The sequence below is a fragment of the Tenrec ecaudatus genome, chromosome 1, assembly GCF_050624435.1.
Source record: "Tenrec ecaudatus isolate mTenEca1 chromosome 1, mTenEca1.hap1, whole genome shotgun sequence".
NCBI classification, from domain to species: domain Eukaryota; kingdom Metazoa; phylum Chordata; class Mammalia; order Afrosoricida; family Tenrecidae; genus Tenrec; species Tenrec ecaudatus.
In genome coordinates, this window is record NC_134530.1 from 171121515 (window position 1) to 171143553 (window position 22039).

Here is a 22039-nt window from a genome sequence, read left to right on the forward strand (position 1 = left end):
AAAAAAATCCAAAGACTTATATACAAGGTTCTTAAAGATATCAAGTCAAAAGCTTTCAGGACAACAACACAAAAATAATGACAATGAATAGACAATTAGAAATCATACAAAAACTATAACTAGAAATCTTGAAGAGTTAACAAAATATCAATGGTAGGACATAGAAGTAGAGTTGAATCAGTGGAAGAAAGAATCAGCGAAACAGTGATTTGTTTGAGGAATGGTCAGGGAAAAAAAGAATAAAGAAAAGTGAAGAAAGCCTAAAAGTTTTATGATATAGTATCGAGAGAAATAATTTATGTCCAATAAGAATGCCAGAAGAGGTGGAAGAAAAAAATACAGGAAGAATTATTAAAAATCAACTGACAAGAAAGTCCCCTAATAGTATGGAAGATGAGGTTTCCGTCCAAGAAACGTAACGAATGCTATATAGGATAGATTCAAGTTTAGTATATATGCTGCTGAAGTGAGCACTATATAGGATAGATTCAAAAGAAAATCACCAAACCTGCCATAATCAATGTTTCAAAAACAACAGAAAGTATTCTGAGCAGCTCATGAAAAATGAAATGGAAGACCTACAATAGAGCATCAGTAAGACTAAGCACCAGATTCTCAGCAGAAAAGCCATGTAGGCAAGAAGACAATGGGATGAGATACATAGAGCCCTGAAAGAAAATAACTAACAAGCAAGAATTATATATCCAGAAAAATTATATTTCAAATATGGTAAATGAGGATATTCCCAGAAAAAAATCAGAAGTTAAGGGAACTTGTGAAAGCCAGACAAATTTTGCAGGCAATTTGAAAGTGATCCTTTAAAGTCTTCAGAAAGAACCCATGACATCAGAGACCAAGAGACTAAGTCACTGAGACTAAGTCACTAAGAATCCAGTATTATCCACAGCATCATCCAGATACCAGTCCAGATAAAGAATCCTCAGAAGTAGAAAAGAAAAAGCTGCAAAACTGAAAACAGGGAACCAGAAATATCAATCTGTAATGATGACAACTTCAAAACAAAAAGAGCTAATAAATGGAGTCATTAGAGAACTTGCATATGGAGAAGAAGGCCAGGCAACATGGAGACACCACGCAGTGTTTTAAACTTAAGAACATAAAGGCAACTGTAAAGAAAATTACTAAAACGACTTAGTAAAATGAAGAGGAAAGTTAAAAAAAAAGATCCAGTGAATACAAAATCAACAATGAAAGTTATAAAAGGAAAATTCATGAACAAAAAACAACAGCTCAGAAAATTAAGTGGAACAAAGCAACGGTTAAAACATACACATGCATGCACACCACATGCGTGCAAGATGGCAGCAGTCAGTTCATACCTGTCAATAATGGCCTAATGCAGTCAAGAGACAGAGAGTGGCAGACTAGATAACAATAATGACACACCGATATGTTGCCCACAAGAAACAAGCCTTAGAAAGAAAGACACAGGAGAAGAGGAAGATGGCCGACAGGGACACCCGCATACTCTGAGAGCTCCTCCAAACAAAGCGGGATTGGCGACCAGGTAGCTGAATAGTAAGAGTCTGGTGAGTGAAATATCCCCCTGGGTCAGCACCCCAGTCCTACCCCACGTATTTGTCCGGAGCAGGGGTCTAGGTGAAAGAGGACCGGACTAGTGGGACATCTCTGGCCACTAAGCTGCCGTGAGCTCACTGGCGACCGGCTTAGGCTCCATCCCCAAACCCGGCGCCTAGCCCAGAGCCACTTGCCTGCCCTGCCTACTCCAGCGGCCCACTCCCCACTCCCCATACGCGGATCCCCACGGGGAGAGAAGCTTTCCTCTCCCGCAGTTCCCCTCTCCCCGCAGGGCAGCGATCTGCCCTCGGGCCCACGTCCCTCCCTCCATTCATCCAAGCTCAGGGGAGCGGACCCGCGGGTTGTCTGGCGACCCCCACGGGGGACCATCCACCCGCACCGCTGCCGCGGACCTCTCCACCTGCCCTCCGTGCGCTGGCCTCCCACCCCCGCCCGCCCCCGCCAGCCCCTGGCAGCCTAGCGCCAGCTCCACTCCTGGCGGGGACCCTGCGCTGAGCACTTCCCGCCAACAGGAGCCATAGCCCAACCCGCGCCTGTCCCGGACCCTGAGCTTCCGCGGAGCGCCGCGCCCCGCGCTGCTGAGTCTGCCCACCAAGGGCCCCCCCCTGCGCAAGGCACAAGAGTAGGTGCCCTCCCCAGGGTGCTGCGGGGACCCCGGCGGCCGCGACTCTGAGCCTGAGCAGAGGAAGGGCGCCATTGCCTCCTGCGGTTTCGCGCCAAGCCTACTTTGCCAGCGCCATTACCCCCTGCGGTTTCGCGCCAAAAGGGCGGAGAGCGAACACCATTGTTCCCTGCAGTGTCCTGAAGCTGCCTGCGCAGCTATCCAAGGGGCCCGCTCACAGCCCGGGCAGATCAAACACTCCACCTGCAGTCTCGGCTTTGCAGTCCCTGAGGAGCCGTCAGTGAGCTCCAGCCAGCTCTCACCACCTGGGGTCCTGTTGGGTCCCCAGTGCCAGCCCTAAGCCTGCCGCAGCCCGCCCCAGCCACCCCAGGAGACGGCACAGTGGCCTGAGCCTCCACACAATAAGGTTACTCCTGTCTCCCAGAAGCATGGGGCCTATTAAAGGATCAAGGAAAAATCAACAGACCACATCACTCCCAACAAAAAAATCAGAAAAACGAGGCACTTTAACAGACCTAACGTCACTCATAGAAGAAACAGATATAGATCAGCCACAAAAGGAAATCTTCAGAACTCTACTTGCAGTAATACAGGAGCTAAGAGAAGAAAACCAAAATAAGGATGCAACGATAGAAGGGATGAAATGCACAATAGAGGGGATGAAGTCCACAATAGAGGGGATGAATACTATCCACCAAAAGGAACTGCAGAAACTAACAGAGGAGGTAGCAGAGGCCACACAAAAGGTCACAGAAGCTATATCTAGGCTTGAGGAGGCTGAGAACCGTATCAGTGAACTCGAGGACGCTCAAAACAAACGAAGCAAGCGAGAAAAACAATCAGATAGGAAAATTAAAGAAACAGAAGACAGCCTGAGATCAATGACAGATGCTATGAAGAGGAATAATATTCGAATAATTGGTCTACCGGAACACAACATAACACACAAATCGACCGCCAAGATAGCAAAGGAATTCCTGGAAGAAAATTTCCCCAACCTAACAAAGGAGAATCCGACTCTCATACAGGAAGCAGAGAGGACGCCGGCTAAGCTAAACACCAAGAAGAACACGCCAAGGCATATAATTGTAAAATTATCCAACTTAGAGGAAAAAGAGAAAATTCTACGAGCATCAAGAGAAAGGAAGACAGTCACATACAAAGGAGCGCAAGTAAGGGTATGCTCAGACTTATCAGCTGAAACCATGAAGAGGAGGAGAGAATGGAGCAGCATCTTCCAAATTCTGAAAGATAAAATGCCTCCCCCAGAATCCTATACCCTGCCAAGTTATCCATTAAGATAGAGGGTAAGATAAGGGTCTTCCAGGACAAGGAAGAACTCAAAAAATATACTGCAAGTCACCCGACCCTGCAGAACATACTGGCTGACTCACTATGGCCAGAAGATCAAGCTCCAACTAGAACCTCCAGGAGACCACCATATATCCCATCTCCATCTAGAAGCCAACATGCCAGCAACACGTACCAGGACAACACGGTCTCAGATGGAAAAGAGGACAGGATAGAAACCCTCCACTCAAACGCAGTACACTGATATGAAGGAAGATAGGCAAAGACCCAAAACACAAAACAGAATATGGCAACCATGAAGCCAGAGATTGTAATAATCACTTTGAATACAAATGGGCTCAATTCATATGTTAAAAGAAAGAGGCTGGAGGATTGGATTAGAAAACATAACCCATCAATCTGCTGCCTGCAAGAGACACACCTTAAGCAAGCAGACAAGCATATGCTGAGAATAAAGGGCTGGCAGAAAGTTTACCAAGCAAATGGTAACTCCAAGAAGGCAGGAGTGGCTATCTTAATCTCCGACAAAATGGATCTCAAGATCCAAAACATAAAAAGAGACAAAGAGGGACATTACATAATGCTCAAAGGCTCAGTAAACCAGGAAGCAATAAGCATACTGAATATTTACGCACCTAATAATGGTGCGGCAAATTTCGTCAAACAAACTATTAAAAAAATGACAGAAGAAATCACGGAAACAACAATAATAGTGGGGGACTTCAACACTCCACTATCAGAGAAAGACAGGTCACAGGGAAAGAAGCTCAGCAAAGAGGCCAGAGAGCTAAACAATGTAATTAGGCAACAGGGCCTGATAGACATCTATAGAGCCTTTCATCCAAAAGCAAAAGGTTTCACATTCTTCTCCAATCCACACGGATCTTTCTCAAGAATAGATCACATGCTGGGGCACAAGGCCAGCCTGAGTAAATTCAAACACATAGATATTATCCAGACGTCTTTCTCAGACCACCATGCCATAAAGCTGGAGATTAATAGAAGGGCACCCAGAAAAGCAAGGGCCACCAATTGGAGAATAAACAACGATCTCCTGCGACATGAATGGGTTAAGGTCCAGATCAGAGAGGATATCAGGAAATTTCTAGAAACTAATGAGAACGAGCATACAACATATCAAAACTTATGGGACACTGCAAAGGCAGTTATCAGAGGTAGCTTGATATCACTGAATGCATACATGAAAAAAGAAGAAAGGCGTATGACAGATATGTTAACACAAAACCTCCAACAACTAGAACAGAGTCAACAGAACTACCCCTCCAATAGCAAGAGAAAAGAAATAATAAAAATCAGGGCGGAGTTAAACCAGTGGGAAGACAAAAGAACAATGCAAAGGATTAACGCAACTAGAAGCTGGTTTTATGAACGAATTAATAAAATTGACACTCCCCTGGCAAAGCTTACCAAAGATAGAAAGGAGCAATCATCAATAGCCAGGATGAGGGATGAATCGGGGGCAATAACAACAGACCCCAATGAGATAAAAAGGATAATCACAAAGTACTATGAAGGTTTGTATTCTAATGAATTCAGAAACCTGGAAGACATGGATAAATATTTAGAAAAACAATCTATCCCTAGATTATCTGAGACAGAGATCAAGAACCTCAACAAACCCATAGCGAAGGAAGAAATAGAGAGTGTCATCAAAAACCTACCAAGGAAAAAGGCCCCAGGGCCAGATGGCTACACAGCAGAATTTTACCAAACATTCAGGGAAGAGCTGACACCGATCCTCCACAAAGTATTCCAGAACATAGAAAAGAACGGCAAGCTCCCAAACTCATTTTACGAAGCCAGCATTACTTTGATACCCAAACAGGGAAAAGACCCCACAAGCGTAGAGAATTATAGACCAATATCTCTAATGAACATAGATGCAAAAATCCTTAACAAAATATTGGCCAATAGAATACAAAGGAACATCAAACATATCATTCACCACGACCAAGTAGGATTCATCCCAGCGATGCAGGGATGGTTTAACATCCGAAAATCCATCAATATCATTCACCACATCGAGAAGAAAAAGGATAAAAACCATATGATAATATCCATAGATGCAGAAAAAGCATTTGACAACATCCAGCATCCATTCCTAATCAAAACACTCATGAAGATAGGATTGGAAGGTAAGTTCCTCAAGCTCATACAAGCTATCTATGAAAGACCAACAGCCAACATCATAGTCAATGGAGAAAAGACAAGAACAATACCACTGAAAAAGGGTACAAGACAAGGATGCCCCCTGTCCCCTCTTCTATTCAATATCGTTTTGGAGGTTCTGGCTAACAACATAAGACAGCGGAAGGACATCAAAGGGATCCAGTTGGGAGAGGAGGAGGTGAAACTATCGTTATTTGCAGATGACATGATCCTATACATTGAAGACCCCCAAAACTCCACAGTTGGAATACTTACAGCAATAGAGGAATACGGAAGAGTAGCAGGATACAAGATCAATAAACAGAAGTCGGTAGGGTTTCTATACACATCGGACAGGGCCATGGAAGAGGCGATTAAGAGGGAAGTACCCTTCACAGTAGCCAAGAACAAACTGAAATACCTAGGAATATACTTAACAAAAAATACTAAAGACCTATATAAGCATAATTATAAAACCCTATTACAGGAAACCAAAAGTGACCTTCACAAATGGATGAAGCTCCCCTGCTCATGGTTAGGTAGGCTGAACATAGTAAAGATGACAGTTCTTCCTAAAGCACTCTACAAGTTCAATGCTATACCAATCCAATTACCATCAACCTTCTTTAAAGAATTGGAAAAACTGACCACCAACTTCATATGGAGAGGGAAGAAACCCAGAATTAGCAGAGAACTCCTCAAGAAGAAGGACACAATTGGAGGACTCGCCCTACCTGATTTTAATGCCTACTACACAGCTACAGTGGTCAAAACAGCATGGTACTGGCACAATGATAGACACTCAGACCAGTGGAAAAGAATAGAAAGCCCAGGAGTAAAATCATCAGCATATAGACAACTGATCTTCGACAAGGGTCCCAAAAACGTCAAGTGGGAAGCAAATGCCCTCTTTAATAAGTGGTGCTGGAAACAATGGATATCCACATGTAGAAAGTTGAAACAAGACGTCTACCTCACCCCATGCACAAGAATACACTCAAGGTGGATCACAGATCTAGAAGTCAAACCCCAAACCATCAGGACCATTAAGGAGGGAATCGGGACTAATCTCAGAGCACTGGCCCAGGGAGCACATAGGCTCACTGCAACAGGGAAGGGGACACACACAGGTGATCTGGAAATCGACAAATGGGATCTAATAAGAATAAAACACCTGTGCACCTCGAAAGACTTTGCCAAGAGGGTGACAAGGCAACCCACAGACTGGGAGAAGATTTTTAGTAATGACACGTCAGACAAAGGGCTCATAACTAAAATCTACAACACCATCATGACCTGCAAAAAGAGGAAAACAGTTAACCCCCTAAGGAAGTGGGCAAAAGAAATGAGAAGAACTTTCACTAGAGAGGAGATCAATATGGCCAATAAATATATGAGAAAGTGCTCGAAGTCCCTTGCCATAAGAGAAATGCAAATCAAAACAACCATGAGATACCACCTAACACCCCTCAGGATAGCTCAGATCAGTAAATCAGAGAGCAACAAGTGTTGGAGGGGCTGTGGTGAAATAGGAACCCTCCTCCACTGCTGGTGGTCGTGCAGATTTGTACAGACACTGTGGAAAGCAATCTGGCGATACCTAAAGAAAATGGAAATTGATCTACCTTACGACCCAGCCATCCCTCTACTGGGCATATACCCGGTTGAAGCAGCAAATAAAACACGACCAGTCATATGCGCTCCAATGTTTATTGCGGCACAATTCACAATAGCAAAGACTTGGAAACAGCCTAAGTTTCCATCGATAGACGAGTGGATTAGCAAACTTTGGCACATACACACAATGGAGTATTATGCAGCACTAAAAAGCACCGATGAGCACATGAAACACGTTATTTCATGGGAAGAGCTGGAAGGAATTATGTTAAGCGAGGTAAGCCAGACCCAAAGGGACAGGTACAACATGAGTCCCCTGAGGTAAGTACAATCAGCATGACAGAAATGGGGCATTAATCCACCCAAGGGGAGGGTATGGTTTATATCTCCACAGGGAAAGTGGGACCAGACTTCAACCCAGTGTCGCAAGGTGTGAATGCAATATCACGGCGTGGAGGACGGAACCGGTGGAGAGGTCTGGGAGGCTGGCCCCAGCACCATAAATTAAGTGGATTCCTGCCCCTCCCCCGAAAAGAACTTGTTCCAAAGGACGACATTGACCCTGCAGCTATGGGAGATGGACATATTTGATCAGAGCACACGGGAGCAGATGAAGGGGCAGGAGGAGAGAGTGGAGCACAGCCTGGCCCACCAGGCCGTGATGATGATGTTCCTGAGTAGAGCAGTCAGTCCACAGAGAGAACAACATGGCTGGCCCTACTATGAGACATGATGCCCCTCAGTGACTAAGGGCGATACAGGGGACAGCACCGGAGACACAGTGTGGGAATTGCACCTGACCTGATCCCACCACACCGAGGCAATGCACTGGGGGAGTGCAGCGGAACAGCAAGGGAATGGAGTGGCAAGGTCCCCAGGGAATGCTGAAAGCGGACTTTGGGGCCAGGGCGTGGTGCCCCAACAGACTGGACTGGAAAACGCTCCTAAGGGCCAGCAAAGATCCCTGAACTAACTACAAGCTTTTCTCTTGTGAACTGTTTTGGTTCTGTTCTTTTTCAGTGGTTTGTTTTGGTTGTATTGTTGTCTGGTTGTATACTGTCGCTTTGTGTTCCTCTGTCTAGTTTTCGTGCATGTTAGTGACCCCACAGGTCTGTCTGAATAGGACAGGCTGGATGAACTATCTGGATGAAAAACAACGGGACCGACAGTTCCGGGGGGACTTGGGGTGGGGGGTAGGGGGGGTAAGGAAGTGGTGTTAACAAACCCAGGGACAAGGGAAAAACATGGGACCCCAAAGGGTAGAGAAGGGGGAGTGGCAGGCCTGATGGGAAATGATCAAGGGTAAGGTTGCTTAGAGAAGAGGTATACTCTAGCCCAGGGGGCGATGAAGCATGGTAGTAGGGCAGAAGGAAGGTCAAGGGAGATGGAGGAAAGAGCTAGGAGTCAAAGGGCATTCATGGAGGTCTAGACAAAGACATGTACATGCATATATATATAGGAGGTTGGGGAAATAGATCTTTGTGTCGATATTTATAGGTCAAGTATTAAGGTGGCGGAAGGACCTTGGGCCTCTACTCAAACACTCCCTCTATGCATGAATACCTTCTTTTATTAAATTGGAACTCTATGATGCTCACTCTCCCGACACAACGGCTGGAGCCAAAGTGTGTGAACAAGTAAATGTGGTGAAGAAAGCTGATGGTGCCCGGCTATCAAAAGAGATAGTGACAGGGGTCTTAAAGGCTTGAAGATAAACAAGCGGCCATCTAGCTCAGAAGCAACAAAGTCCACATGGAAGAACACACCAGCCTGTGTGATCGAGTGGTCCCAAAGGGATCAGTTACCAGGCATCAAAGAACAAAAAATCATATCATTGACTGCACACCTCCATGATAGGATCGCTGAAGACAAATGGGTGCACAAGCAAATGTGGTGAAGAAAGCTGATGGTGCCCGGCTATCAAAAGAGATAGTGTCTGGGGTCTTAAAGGCTTGAAGGTGAACAAGCGGCCATCTCGCTCAGAAACAAATAAGCCCACATGGAAGAAGCACACCGGCCAGTGCGATCACGAGGTGCCCAAGGGACCAGATATAAGGCATCATGCAAAAAAAAAAAAAAAAAAAGATATGTGTGTGTATGTATGTGTATATATGTGTATATGTATATATGTATGTGTATATATATATTATATTAAATGAAGGGGGAAGTGCAGAGTGGAGACCCAAGGCCCAAGTGTCGGCCAATGGAGATCCCCTCATAGAGGGGCTTAGGAGAGGAGATGGGTTAACTAGGGTATGAGGTAGTATTGATGAAGAACACAGCTTTCCCCCAGATCCTGGATGCTTCCTCCCCCCAACTACCATGATCCGAATTCTACCTTGCAGGGCTGGATAGGACAGAGGCTGTACACTGGTACATATGAGGGTTGGAGGTACAGGGAATCCAGGGTGGATGATACCTTCAGGACCAAGGGTGTGAGGGACGATGCTGGGAGAGTGGAGGGTGAGTGGGTTGGAAAGGGGGAACTGATTACAAGGATCCACATGTGACCTCTTCCCTGGGAGAGGGACAGCAGAGAAGGGGGGAAGGGAGACCCCGAATAGGGCAATATATGACAAAATAACGAGGTATGAATTACCAAGGGCATATGAGGGAGGGGGGAATGGGGAGGAAGGGGAAAAAAAGAGGACCTGATGCAAGGGGCTTAAGTGGAGAGCAAATGCCTTGAGAATGATTGGGGCAGGGAATGTATGGATGTGCTTTATACAATTGATGTACGTATATGTATGGATTGTGGTAAGAGTTGTTGGAGTCCCTAATAAAATGTAAAAGAAGAAAAGAGAAAAAAAAATGATTAGGGCAAAGACTGTACAGATGTGCTTTATACAATTGATGTATGTATATGTATGAACTGTGTAAAGAATTGTATCAGCCCCAATAAATTGTTAAAAAAAAAAAAAAAAAAAAAAAAGAAAGAAAGACACAAAAGTCGGTTAAAATCAAAGAATAGGCGGGGGGTGGTGGTGGTGGTGGGGAGACTCAAACAATAATCAAGCAAGAGCAGGAGTGCCAATAATGGCCTTTGATAAAATACACTTTGAATCAAAATCTATCATAAAAGACAAAGTCATTATACAATGACCAAAGCGTCAGTACACCAAAAGGACATAAGCATAATAACTATTTATGCACTTAACGACAGAACTTTAAAATACAGAATATAAACTATGACAGAATCGTAAAGAGAAATACTTAAATCGTACTGCGACTGAATCAAAGCAGACTCATAGTGACATGTAGGGCAGGATAGAACTGTGGGTTTCCTAGACTAACTCTGTACGGGAGCTCAAAGCCCCATCTTTCTCCCAATAAAGAGAAACAAGTAGAAATAGTTCTATTATAATAAGAGACTTTTGCACCACTTTTGGTGAGGGACAGAATATTTACAAAAGAGAAAAGACATGAAGGAGTTTCAAAAAGTTTGTAGAAAAATGGAATTAAAAGATAATGGATTTTTTCATTAACTTTTTGAGCCCCCTCGTGCAGACATCATAGATATATACAGAGCACATCACCCTAAACCCACAGTGCACATTCTTCTCCAACATACACACATCGTTCTCTAGCATAGAGCATCCTCGAGGCCACAAGTCAATCTTCAGAAAGTTAAAAAAAAAAACTCAAATCACATTGAAATAATGCAAACACCTTCTCTTGTGATAATGCTATAAAAACTAGAAATCAGTAACAGAAAGGGCAGAGAAAATTAACTACATGGATGATGAATGACACTTTGGGATAATATAAAAAGTTAAAAATGAAAATTTTAAAGTCTTAGAATAAAAAATAGTCATAGAATCAAATAAGTTATGAATATACAACATACCAAATTTTGGGACATGGCAAAAGCAGTACTTAGAGGTAAGTATATAACAATAAATGTACATGTCTAAAAAGAAAGTGCTATGCAACCAACCTATGATCAATGACCCTAGAGGGACAGCCAGTAGAATAAGGGGTTTGGGAGGAGGGGGTGCTGTAGGGTGGAGGTGGAGTAAAAGGGAAACGATGTCAAGGCGTCCATGTAGAAAAATAATGTTTGGAAACTGATTATGGTAGCAACTGTACATTCTCTTTGACGTGATTGAAATTTGAAATGATGTGATATGTGTAATAAATCCCAACTAATAATAATCATAATAATAAAGTGCTAAAATCAACACCTAAATCCTACAACTCAAACAAATAAGAAGGGAGAAGCAAAAGAAGTCCACAATTACTAGAAGAGAGGAAATAATAAAGAGTAGAGAAGAAATACATGAAATAGAAAACAAAAAAAGCGATAGAATGATTCTTTTTTTAAAGAGAATCAATATCATTGGCAAACTACTGGCTGAAGTGACAAAAGGAACAAAATGATAAGCAGCATATAACCAAAATAAGAAACGAGAGGTGTGACACTGTATCAGAACCAACCAAGATCGAAAGAGTCATGACAGAATATTATGAAAAATTGTCCTCCACCAAATTTGAAAGCCTAGAATAGACACATTTCTAGAAACACACTACCTTACTAAATTAACACAAATACACAAAACAAGCTAAACTCACTGCCACCGAGTAGGTGCAGATGCGTAGTGGCCCTATAGGAAAGGATGGAACTATCCCTGCGGGTTTCAGAGACGTAACTCAGGAGTAGAAAGTCTTTCCCCTCGGAGAAGCTGGTGGTTTTGAACTTATGACCTTGTGGTTAGCAGCCCAACGCATAACCCACTGTGCCACGAGGGACCCTGCCCTAGAAAAGTTGGGCAGACACCTGGCAAAAGAAGAAACTGAAGACATAAAAAACAAAGCAAAACAAAAAACTTCCAACAATAACAAAAGTCTTGCCCCCCCCCCCCCCTGCGACTTCACTGGAGAACTCCTTTTTGATCAAACATCAAACATTCCGAAGAAATCTGACACCGGTTTTACTCTATTTCAGAGTATAGGAAAGGAAGGTATACTCCTTAATTAATTCAATGAAACCAGCAAAACCCCATTACCAAAGCCAGGCAAAGACATCATTAAAAAAATAAAAATTAAAGTCCATTATCTCTCATGAATATAGGCCAAAAGTTCACATCAAACTTCTAGCCAACAGAATTAAAGCATATAAAAATCATAATCAAGTGGGAGTCATATAAAGGATTCAAGATTCAAAACATTGATCAACATGATCAATCACATAAATAAAACACAGGAAAAGAACAACGGGATCATCTGAATGGACACCAGAAAGGTAAAATCTCAGTAAAATCAGAATAGAAGGGAAATCCTCACCTTAATTAAGGACATACAAACAAAACCAACAGTCAACACTATTCTCACCAGACAAGACCTGAGAGCATTCACCTTGAGGACAAGGGCAAGACAAAGATGCCCTTCATCATCATTCTTATTCACTATGCACCGGAAGTTTGATCGAGGAATGTAAAAGACATACAAGTAAAACCATAAACAGCAAGACACTAAAAGAGATCTATAGCAATAAAAATCCTAGCAAGAAAGAAAGGAAAATAAAAGAAAACAAAACTTGATTTTACATTTTCTTTTATTCAAAAAATTGGAAATGAAGAAGTAAAATTACGCTTATTTGCAGATGACATGATCCTATTTATAGATGATGCCAGAACATCCACAAGAAAATTACTGAAACTGATAGAATGATTTGGCAAAGTGTCAGGTAACAAGATCAACACACAAATATCAGTTGGGTTCCTTACACTAATGAGGACTTTGAAAAGGAAATCAAGAAAACAATGACATGTATGAGCCCCTAATAAAATGGTTTTTTTTTAAAGAAAACAATGACAAATATTTAATCACCCAAAGAGATTAAAACACCTAGGATAAACCTACTCAAGCATGTAAAAGATTTACATAAGAAAAACTAGAAAATACTGTTGAAAGAAGCTAAAAGACATCTACATTAATGGGAAAGCATTCCATGCCCATGAAAACCACAAGACGGCCAAAAGCCATTGCTAAATATAATGTACTCCTCACCCAAATCCCAATAACATTTTTCAATGAAATGAAAAACTAAATACCTACTTTATGTGAGAAGGAAGAAGGTTCTGGAGAGATAAGCAATACTGAAGAAGAATAAAGTAGGGGATTTCGCAGTTTCTGATCTCAAAATTTACCATTTGTCACAGTCATCAAAATAGCTTGATATTGGTTCAGTGACTGATGGAATAGAAGTAGTGGAAATCCACTAATAAATCCATCCATCTTTGACTACAGGGTAGGAAACAATCTCTAACAAGTGTGCTGGCAAAACTAAATTTCCATATTTGCATATTAATTAGCTTTGTATGTCTGTACCACAATTTGTTTTCCAGATAGTTGGCCCTTGTATGTGTCAAGAACTTTTAATCATTTAAAAAAACTTTGACAGATTTTTGTATATTTCATTATAGTAAATAATAAGATAGGCTAATATTTACAAGTATTTTATGTATTTATAGCATATATAACTTCCAGTTTTAAAAATATTTCTAGGCTATGCAGTTCATCTATGAGTTTTTTCAAGTCACAAATCTTTAAAAAATTTTACAATATTTTCATTGAAAAGAATCTGCATAAATGTGGACCCATGTTGTTAAAACCCGTGTTATTCAAGGGTCAATTGTACAGATAACTTAAAAAATTCAGCAACAAAAATGATTCAATTAAAGAATAGGTAAAAGACATGAAGGGACACTTTATACAAGAGGGCATCCAGTTGGCCAACAAATAGATGAAGAGACACTCATGATTGTTAGCCATTAGAGAGATAAAAGTCAAAACTACAATGAGATACCATCTCATTTCTGCAAAAATATCAATGATGAAAAATGAAGCAAAAAAAAAACCCATAAAGAACACATGCTCGTGAGGTTGTGAGAGTTCATATGCTGGAACTCTCTTGCTTTACCTTGGAGCTCTTATATATTGTTGGTGGAATTGTGAAATTCCAGAATTACAATTCCACAAGTACAACCAGCATGGAAATAGTAGACTGCATGCACGTAAAACTGGAAATAGAAATACTTTATGACTTAGGAATCTCACTCCTAGAAATGTGAGACCAGTGACACAAATACACATACATGCACTGAAACAATAAACACAATATCAAAAACATGGAAACAGTGTAAGTGCTGCTGAACAGATAAATGGAGGAACAAATTATGTAATGGAACATGACGCAATCATAAAGAATAATGAGAAGCCTATGAAACATCATGGGTGAATTTGAATATTGTGCTCAGTGAAATAAGTCAACCACAAAAAGACCATGTTATCAGGGAGGACAGGAGAAGAGAGAGGAGTCATTTCCGTAGTAGACACATGTTACTTTTGGTGATAGGAAAGGCAACTCCAGAACTGGATCAACTCACCACAACTTGACCGCGTTAAATAAGGACACTAGTAAGTACATGAGAAAAGGGACATTTTTAGTATCTGCTATAACATACAATCAGTAAGAATAATAAAACCATCAAAATACATGTGTGGTTCTGTAGGTAGAGATGGATGCATATATGTGTGTAGGAAGACATATGCAAATAAATGCATCTGTATATAAGCATATGTATAGACATGCTTGTGTATGCTGCATATGTATCTACATATCTAATAAACCACACGGGGGCACAGTTTGGGAGACTTGTTAGACAAATTCAAACAACTTGTGGGATTGAACTACTAGGTTAAAAGACTTGGAACCATAGTCTTGGGGAACAACTTAGTTAATTGGAAAAACTTAGTCATTATTGGACTGATAAAACAGAGGAATCCCCAAGTCTATTGTTCTAAGATACCCTTTGAACTCAGAAGTGACGCTGGTTCTGCAGGTCACCTTTCAGCCAAATTACATGAGCAAATGATGAAATGTACAATCTCACTCATTCCCTTAACCAATTTTCCACAGAAGGCCAACCAATCAATATTTCTCCAAAGAGGAGAAGGGGTGGAGAGGAAGGGAGCCAGGTCAGTGGGAACAGAACAAACAAAATGGAAATAATGAGAATATTGACACATCTTAAAAAAGCATCACCAATGGCACAGAACAATTTGTATAAAACTGCTAAAAAAGGAACCTAATTTTCCTGTATACTTTCAGCTAAAACAATTATTTTAAACAAAGCAAGAGAGTGAGAGAGAGAATCCTTGTTGATGGCGGTCTCAACTTAGAAGTGGGATGCTCACACCACCTACTAAGTTGAAACCTTGCACCTTCCATGTCTTGTGTTCTTCATGAGTCAGAACTTCTTGAGAAACTGCTTGCTCTTGCTGACACCCACCCAGCATTTTGTTGCTAAGACTGCTAGTTGTGTTCTCAGTGTGTCATTTCCTCCATTATTCCATGGTAATACAAGTCTTGTCCAGGCACTTGGCTACCCATTTGGCCAGCAGCCATCAAGTTGATTCCCACTCATGGTGACTCCATGTGTGTTGGAATAGAACTCTGCTCTAAAGGGTTTTCAATGGCTGATTCTTCAGAGGTAGATCAACGGCCCTTCCTTCTGAGATGCTTCTGGTGGACTTGAACCTCCAACTTTTCAGTGAGCAGCTGAGAGAGTTGACTATTTGCACTACACAAGGACTCGAATTGCACTAGACTTCTCAGTTTCTGGTAGCATGTATGGCCACGTGATGAGTGAGGTGCCCCTGTTCTGAAGGAGAAGCACCATGGAGAGGAATCTGGTTCTGGGGGTGGAATATCCAGGTGATTCTGTAAAATTGGGTAAACTCCCTGTTTGAGGCAATAGCTTGAGAGAAAGGAGGATCCCCTGGAACTCCAGGGCAGATAGATGCCAAGCCTCTTTGCCCATTGAGCTAATTCAGGGATGCTGAGTCTATTTTCTACTAATCTACTGGGGCGGGGTGAGGGGCGCTTCTTTTTAGGTGAATTTATAGGTCATGCCATTTTTTGTTGAATTATTTAAAATTATGTATTAATCATTCTAGCATAAGGATAAATCATTAAAGACAACCTCACGTTTCACACTATTGAGTGTTTCAATACAGTTTCATGTATCTTTGTGATAGGCTTCTCAAATACCCTAGGATTTAGGTATTGCAAAAAATGGTTATTCATTTATGAGGAAATGGTGTGGGGGGGTGTGTCTCATCTGACCTCCTCTGATCTCACAAGGGGGAAGGAGAGTCAAATTCAGCATCAGTCCAAGCCTGATTTCTATGTGGCAGAAACCAGACAAGTCTGCACCTTCCAACCTTCTTTACTCTGATTTGACACCAGCCATCCTGCCGTGACCCCCTAGTTCTCTGCTGGGTTCAAGAATCCATTGCAATGATGACACAGGACTCACAGACAATTCTCACAGTTAGGACAGGTTACTAGGGAAGTTAGCAGGGTACATTTCAGGATAAGAAACATTAAGTATGCTGCTTTTTCTGTTCACAGCACCTCTTCCCAGCCATGCTCCCACGTACATCTCTCTCTCGGCTCTCAACCTGTGGGTCGCAACCCCTTTGGGGGGTCGAATGACCCTTTCACAGGGGTCACCCGATTCATCACAGTAGCAAAATGACAGCTATGAAGTAGCAATGAAAATAATTTTATGGTTTGCGGGGGGGCCACCACAACATGAGGAACTGTATGAAAGGGAGGCGGCATGAGGAAGGTTGAGAACCACTGCTCTAGTCCCTGACCTCATCCATGCTCCCCCTTGGTCCCTGCTTGGCTTCAGCATGTTTTATCAAGTTCTTTGGTTAGTAAACACCAAAGAATACTCTGCTCTGAAAGCCAGACTCCTACCGGGCAGTATTCAGTTCCATGGGCCAGGTAGCCCATGGCTCTGTCTCAGGTCTTTGCTGCAGCTGCCAGTTCTCTGTGCGGGAATCTTAGGCATGCTCCACTGATGGCTCTTCTTTCTTTATGCTCTTAGTAATTTCTACTTCTGGGATGTCTTATTTCGTGCACTGTGGAATGACAACATGGACCAGTCTTCACACTGGAGTCCTTCATACTTTTCGGTGTGGTCCCACCCAGTCATTTCGTGGGACTTGCAAAGACTCTGAATAGAAGAGCCATACTAGTACTTTCACTTTGCCACAATTACAACAGATATTAATGTATGCCTCTTCAGTAAACCACTGACATGTTCATTGGAATATATGACCGAGAGGTGTAAATATGTCATTTACAAATAATTCTGAATTAGAAAAGTAAATATGCTCTTGCGTGGCTTAGTTTAAGAGTCTGGCAGGAAGCTGCCTACATCACATTCCAGTTGGTCTTGGAACATCAATAACCGCATCGAGCTTTTTATTCATGGAAGTGAAAAATATCAAGATTTTCCAGAAGCTGAAGCTTCTGTGAAAAATAAAATATGCCTGGGAGGTCCCAGCCTTTAAATTAGTATACGATTTGCAAACATCCTTTCTCTGGTCCTGCTTGAAAATGGGAATCTCCATAACCAGAAGGCATACAGAGAAGACGGTTAGCTTCTCCAAGAGATGTGTGTGGCTTGTTCTGACAGACATGCTAACTGATTGCTGTCATTATAGGAAGTGAGATGACCTCTAATAAATGCTCAGATCCCATCATTTTGTCCCAAGCCCGAAATTTCCATTTGCATGCCCCGTGGAAAAAAAGGGTTAAACTAGCATTCATTGCTTTTGTTCAGGCCTCACCATCTCTTAATGGATGTTTGCAATTATGGTTGGCTGCTAACCATAAGGTCAGCAGTTCAAATCCACCAGCTGCTCTGCAGGGAAAAGATGGAGCTGTTTACTCCCCAAAGATTTATGCGTGGACATTGACTTGATGGTAGTGGGTTTGTTTTGTATAACGAGTTGGATGATTTTTTGCATCTTCACACTATTGAAATTTCTCTCTGAAATTCTAAGCTGACGGTCACTTCTCTATCTGAAACTCTTCATTAGTTCACAGTACCTATTGGATGATGTGGAACAAGATCCAGCTATACCAGACTGACTTATGCCTGCAATGTTTTCCTTTGGCTCCCTGGAGAATTTCCAGTCAGTCTTCACATCCCAGCTGACGTCACATCCTTGGTAATGCTGTAACTGGTGTCCTAAAATATTGTTAATGAGTCCCTCCCCTTTGTAACCTTGTATTAACTTCCATAGTGCACTACACAATATAATTATATATCATGCAAATGAATAGAAATATCTCCCTCCTAGAGGACAAGACTCGGGTCTAAGAAGTCGGTGTATGCAACATCTAGCACAGTATTAGAAAGAGTAGATCCCCCAAAGAAAAAAAAATAAACCCTCAAATGTCTTGCTGAAATAAACATGGTATTTTAATAAAAATCAGTAGCATTTATTTGTAATGAAATGTACTAATTAAACTCTGTGTGCTGGAAAGAGCAAGCTGCCAGCCACTGGGACCTAGTTCCGATATGTTAGGATCTCCTATTCCCATCCCTGAGGACAGGAGCGAAATCTGCTTCCCCATATAAGCTACTTCTCAAAGCACCTTGACTAACTTCTTTAGGATTTTCTTAGATCCAGATGGTCCTATGTTCTAGATTTTTAAAAAACCCAACAAATCAAGATCACTGCCATCAAGTCAATGCCAACTGATAGTGACCCTAAAGGACAGGGTAGAGCTGCCCCTATAAATTTTAAAGACGGTAACTCTTTACTAGAACAAAAAGCTTTGTCTTTCTCCCACAGAACTACTGGTGGTTTTGAACTGATGATCTTGCAGTTTTGGTACACATTAATTAAATTCTCGTTGAAATGCATTGAGTAGCAAAAAGAGAGGTCTCTTTCTTTTGGGGGATAGACCAGGGTACAATATCGGCCCAATAGGGCTGTCATATCCAGAGAGGGGTGCCTGTGTGTTAGGCCAAAGATTACTTGCTTTTCCAGTGGCAGGGGAAAAGTTTACATTTCTGTTGTATAAAAGGCGTGTTAAAGGCAATATATCTTCCACTGATACTACGAGGATTCTAGGACCAGACAGGATAACTGTGTCACTTCTGCTATGTGTGACCTTACTTTACTATTTGGTGCCTTCCCCCGCCACCCCCCCTCATTTGCAAAAGTGGGGATGCTTACACTATTGATTTTATAGGATCACTACAGGATGAAATGAGATAACACATAATTAGCACATGGTAAACAGTTAAAACCAACTAGTTGATTTTGCTTGTTGATAAGGGATCAAAGTCTTACCCAGGTTAAATGACTTATCCTTTAAAGTAGCAGACACAGCACATCCGACTATGCGACACTGCTTTTGTGGCTCTGCCAACGTACTGTGAATGACTTGTGGCAGAGAGAGAACTCTGAATCGGAGGACAACATTGACTTTGGTGTCAATGCAAGGTAAACAAGTAGCCAAACACTTATAGTAAGTGCACAAATGGTTAATCTTGCCATGAATTGCTTTGGACAAGCAACACACAGCGGATTAGGTTACAAAGAACTCTCAGGGACAGACTGGGGGCCAAGGAGACCTTTTCATGGGGCCATCTGGAAATGTACCCGGAACAACTCTCACTGGAGCGAGCACACCGCTGAGGAGCATAATCTGGTTGGATTCCTCTCCCCGCCCTCCATCCCCCATTCCTGATAATCTGGGAAAGGCTTCCACATAGACATCAAGTTGATTGCCAACACAGTGCCCTAGAAACAGTTCTTCTTTCAATAGATGATGAAAGAAGACTCAGTTCCTAAGCAATGTCCTTCTGTCCTTGAACCCATCTGAGTCAAGAACATAAGGTCTACTAGTGGAAAGGGTCAGTAGCTTTTCAACCTCAAATTATTAGACGAGTTTCCTTAATCTGCCTTCTCTTCCTATTGGTAGCAGAATAATCATGTTGTTTTTTTTTCTGTAGAAAAGCAGTCAGAAGATGTAAGCTCGGGTCCTGAGTCCATTATTTACAAGCAGAAGAAACTTGAAAACTGAAACCAAGCTCACTGCCATCGAGTCCATGGTGACTCATAGCAACTCTATAGGAGAGGGCACAACTGTCCCTGTGAGTTTCCAAGACTGTAACTCTTTACAGGAGTAGAAAGTCCCTCTTTCTCCTAAGGAGCTGGTTGGTGGTTTCGAACTACAGGCCTTTTGGTGAGCAGTACAATGTGTAACCTTTACACCATCTGGGACCCTTGAAGAAACTGAAGAAGGTAGTTAAAATGCCATGAGCTTTAATGGCTCATCTGTAAAATGGGGGTGGTGATAGCATCTATCTAGTAAGCTTATTGTTTCCGAAACTTCATCGTGCCGATCTTAGTCCCACCTTCCTCTGACTACTATGACTTTCTGACCTGCTAGGTATTTCCAGTTCATCATAAAATGTGGTTCTCCATTATTGCCAGATTTTCATTAATGATGACACGTGTCATATCTCTATAATGTGTTGTTCAAGAGTGGAGGTCACGTATCACATCTAGTCCAAATTTTCTATAATATTTGGCATCAGTAAACATTGATGGTTGATGGTGCAGATGTGCAGGTCAGATCCTGCACTCCCTAACCCAGCCTGCCTTGCAAGTGGAAGTCGAAGCAGGAGAGAAGAGGGTTGGATCACAACGTGGAGACGTGAGTTTGGGGTCTGGCACTATCACTTTGTATTGGTTTTCTCAATTCTGAATTGAGTGGACTGATGCCACCCTTGTCATTATGAAGGGCACCGGGGTGGCACAAATGGTTAAGCACTTGACAGCTAACCAAGACTGTGGCTGTTAGAGTCCATGCAGAGGAGTCTTGGAAGAAATGCCTGGTGTTTTACTTCCAAAAGACTCGCCATTGAAAACCCCACAGAGTGCAGTTCTAATCTCCGGGACTTGGGGTCCTGATGGGTTGGAACTGACTCAAGTACAACCGTGGGCTCTTCTATGTACTTCTTTTTTTAATCGTTTCTAAGGAGAGTGCAGCTACTGAACCCACGTGGGAGCTTTCGTAAACTAAAAGGAAACTGTGAAGCGTTGTTATCAAAGTGAAGGGCATGGCTTTGGAAACAGAGCAGTTGGTCCAAGTGAGAAGGAGGCCCACACCCACCCACGTGTGACACCAGCCGCCCTCAGGCCACTTACCTGGGACATTGGGGTAGCAAATGGGCCATGGGAGGAGGGTCTGGGTGCGGTTGCTGATGGGGTTGCTAGCGGTGCAGATGTACACAGCGCTGACGTACTGAGGTTCGAGGGTGAGGTACAGGAGGTGGGAGCTGTTGGCCAGGCTCAGTAGAGGGTCATCTTTCTCCATGCTCCAGCTGTAAACCACATGGTCCCCCTTCTTCGCCGAACAGGCCAGCATCAAATTGCAGTGCCCGCTCTCCTGTGTCCGGTTTAACACCTTAATTTCTGGAGTGGAGACCTCCTCTGTCAGGAGGGGGAGGAAGGGAGCCATCATTGAAATGAACCCCCTGGAATTCCGAGTTGACCTTTATGTTAGAAAACATGCAGCCTAATAACATATCGTCTTCCCCGAGGGACTGCAGCGTGATTTATTTCTAGTGCACCAGCCCTCTCTCCCCTCTGCGCTCCTTCTCATACTACCTCGGCATAAAATAAAGGAGACTCTGTAGGTCTGGTTTCCTCCTGCCAATAACCGTCTATAACCAGGGCTCTTCGCGATGTCCTCTGATGTAGTTTGCTCCGTCCTAGCTACCTCTCCCATCAGCATACCCCACTGTGACGCTGTGGTAGACCACGACAGAGGGGAAGTCGTACTGACTCAGAATTATGGTAGCAGCTACTGCTCGCATTCCATGTGCATCACTTTCTTTACTCTTCCTACCCACTCTTTGGGGGTAGTTATAA

The 22039-nt window shown here is 42.6% G+C and overlaps 1 protein-coding gene across 1 annotated transcript in view; it reads right to left on the reverse strand.

Annotated features, from left to right (window-relative positions):
* The window catches only part of SLAMF1 (signaling lymphocytic activation molecule family member 1), a 52926-nt gene that overhangs the window by 20107 nt on the left and 10780 nt on the right, over nt 1-22039 (reverse strand). The window contains exon 3 of the mRNA XM_075540443.1: nt 21314-21598. Within this exon, the coding sequence (XP_075396558.1) occupies nt 21314-21598 (285 nt within the window). The remainder of the gene's footprint in view (nt 1-21313; nt 21599-22039) is intronic.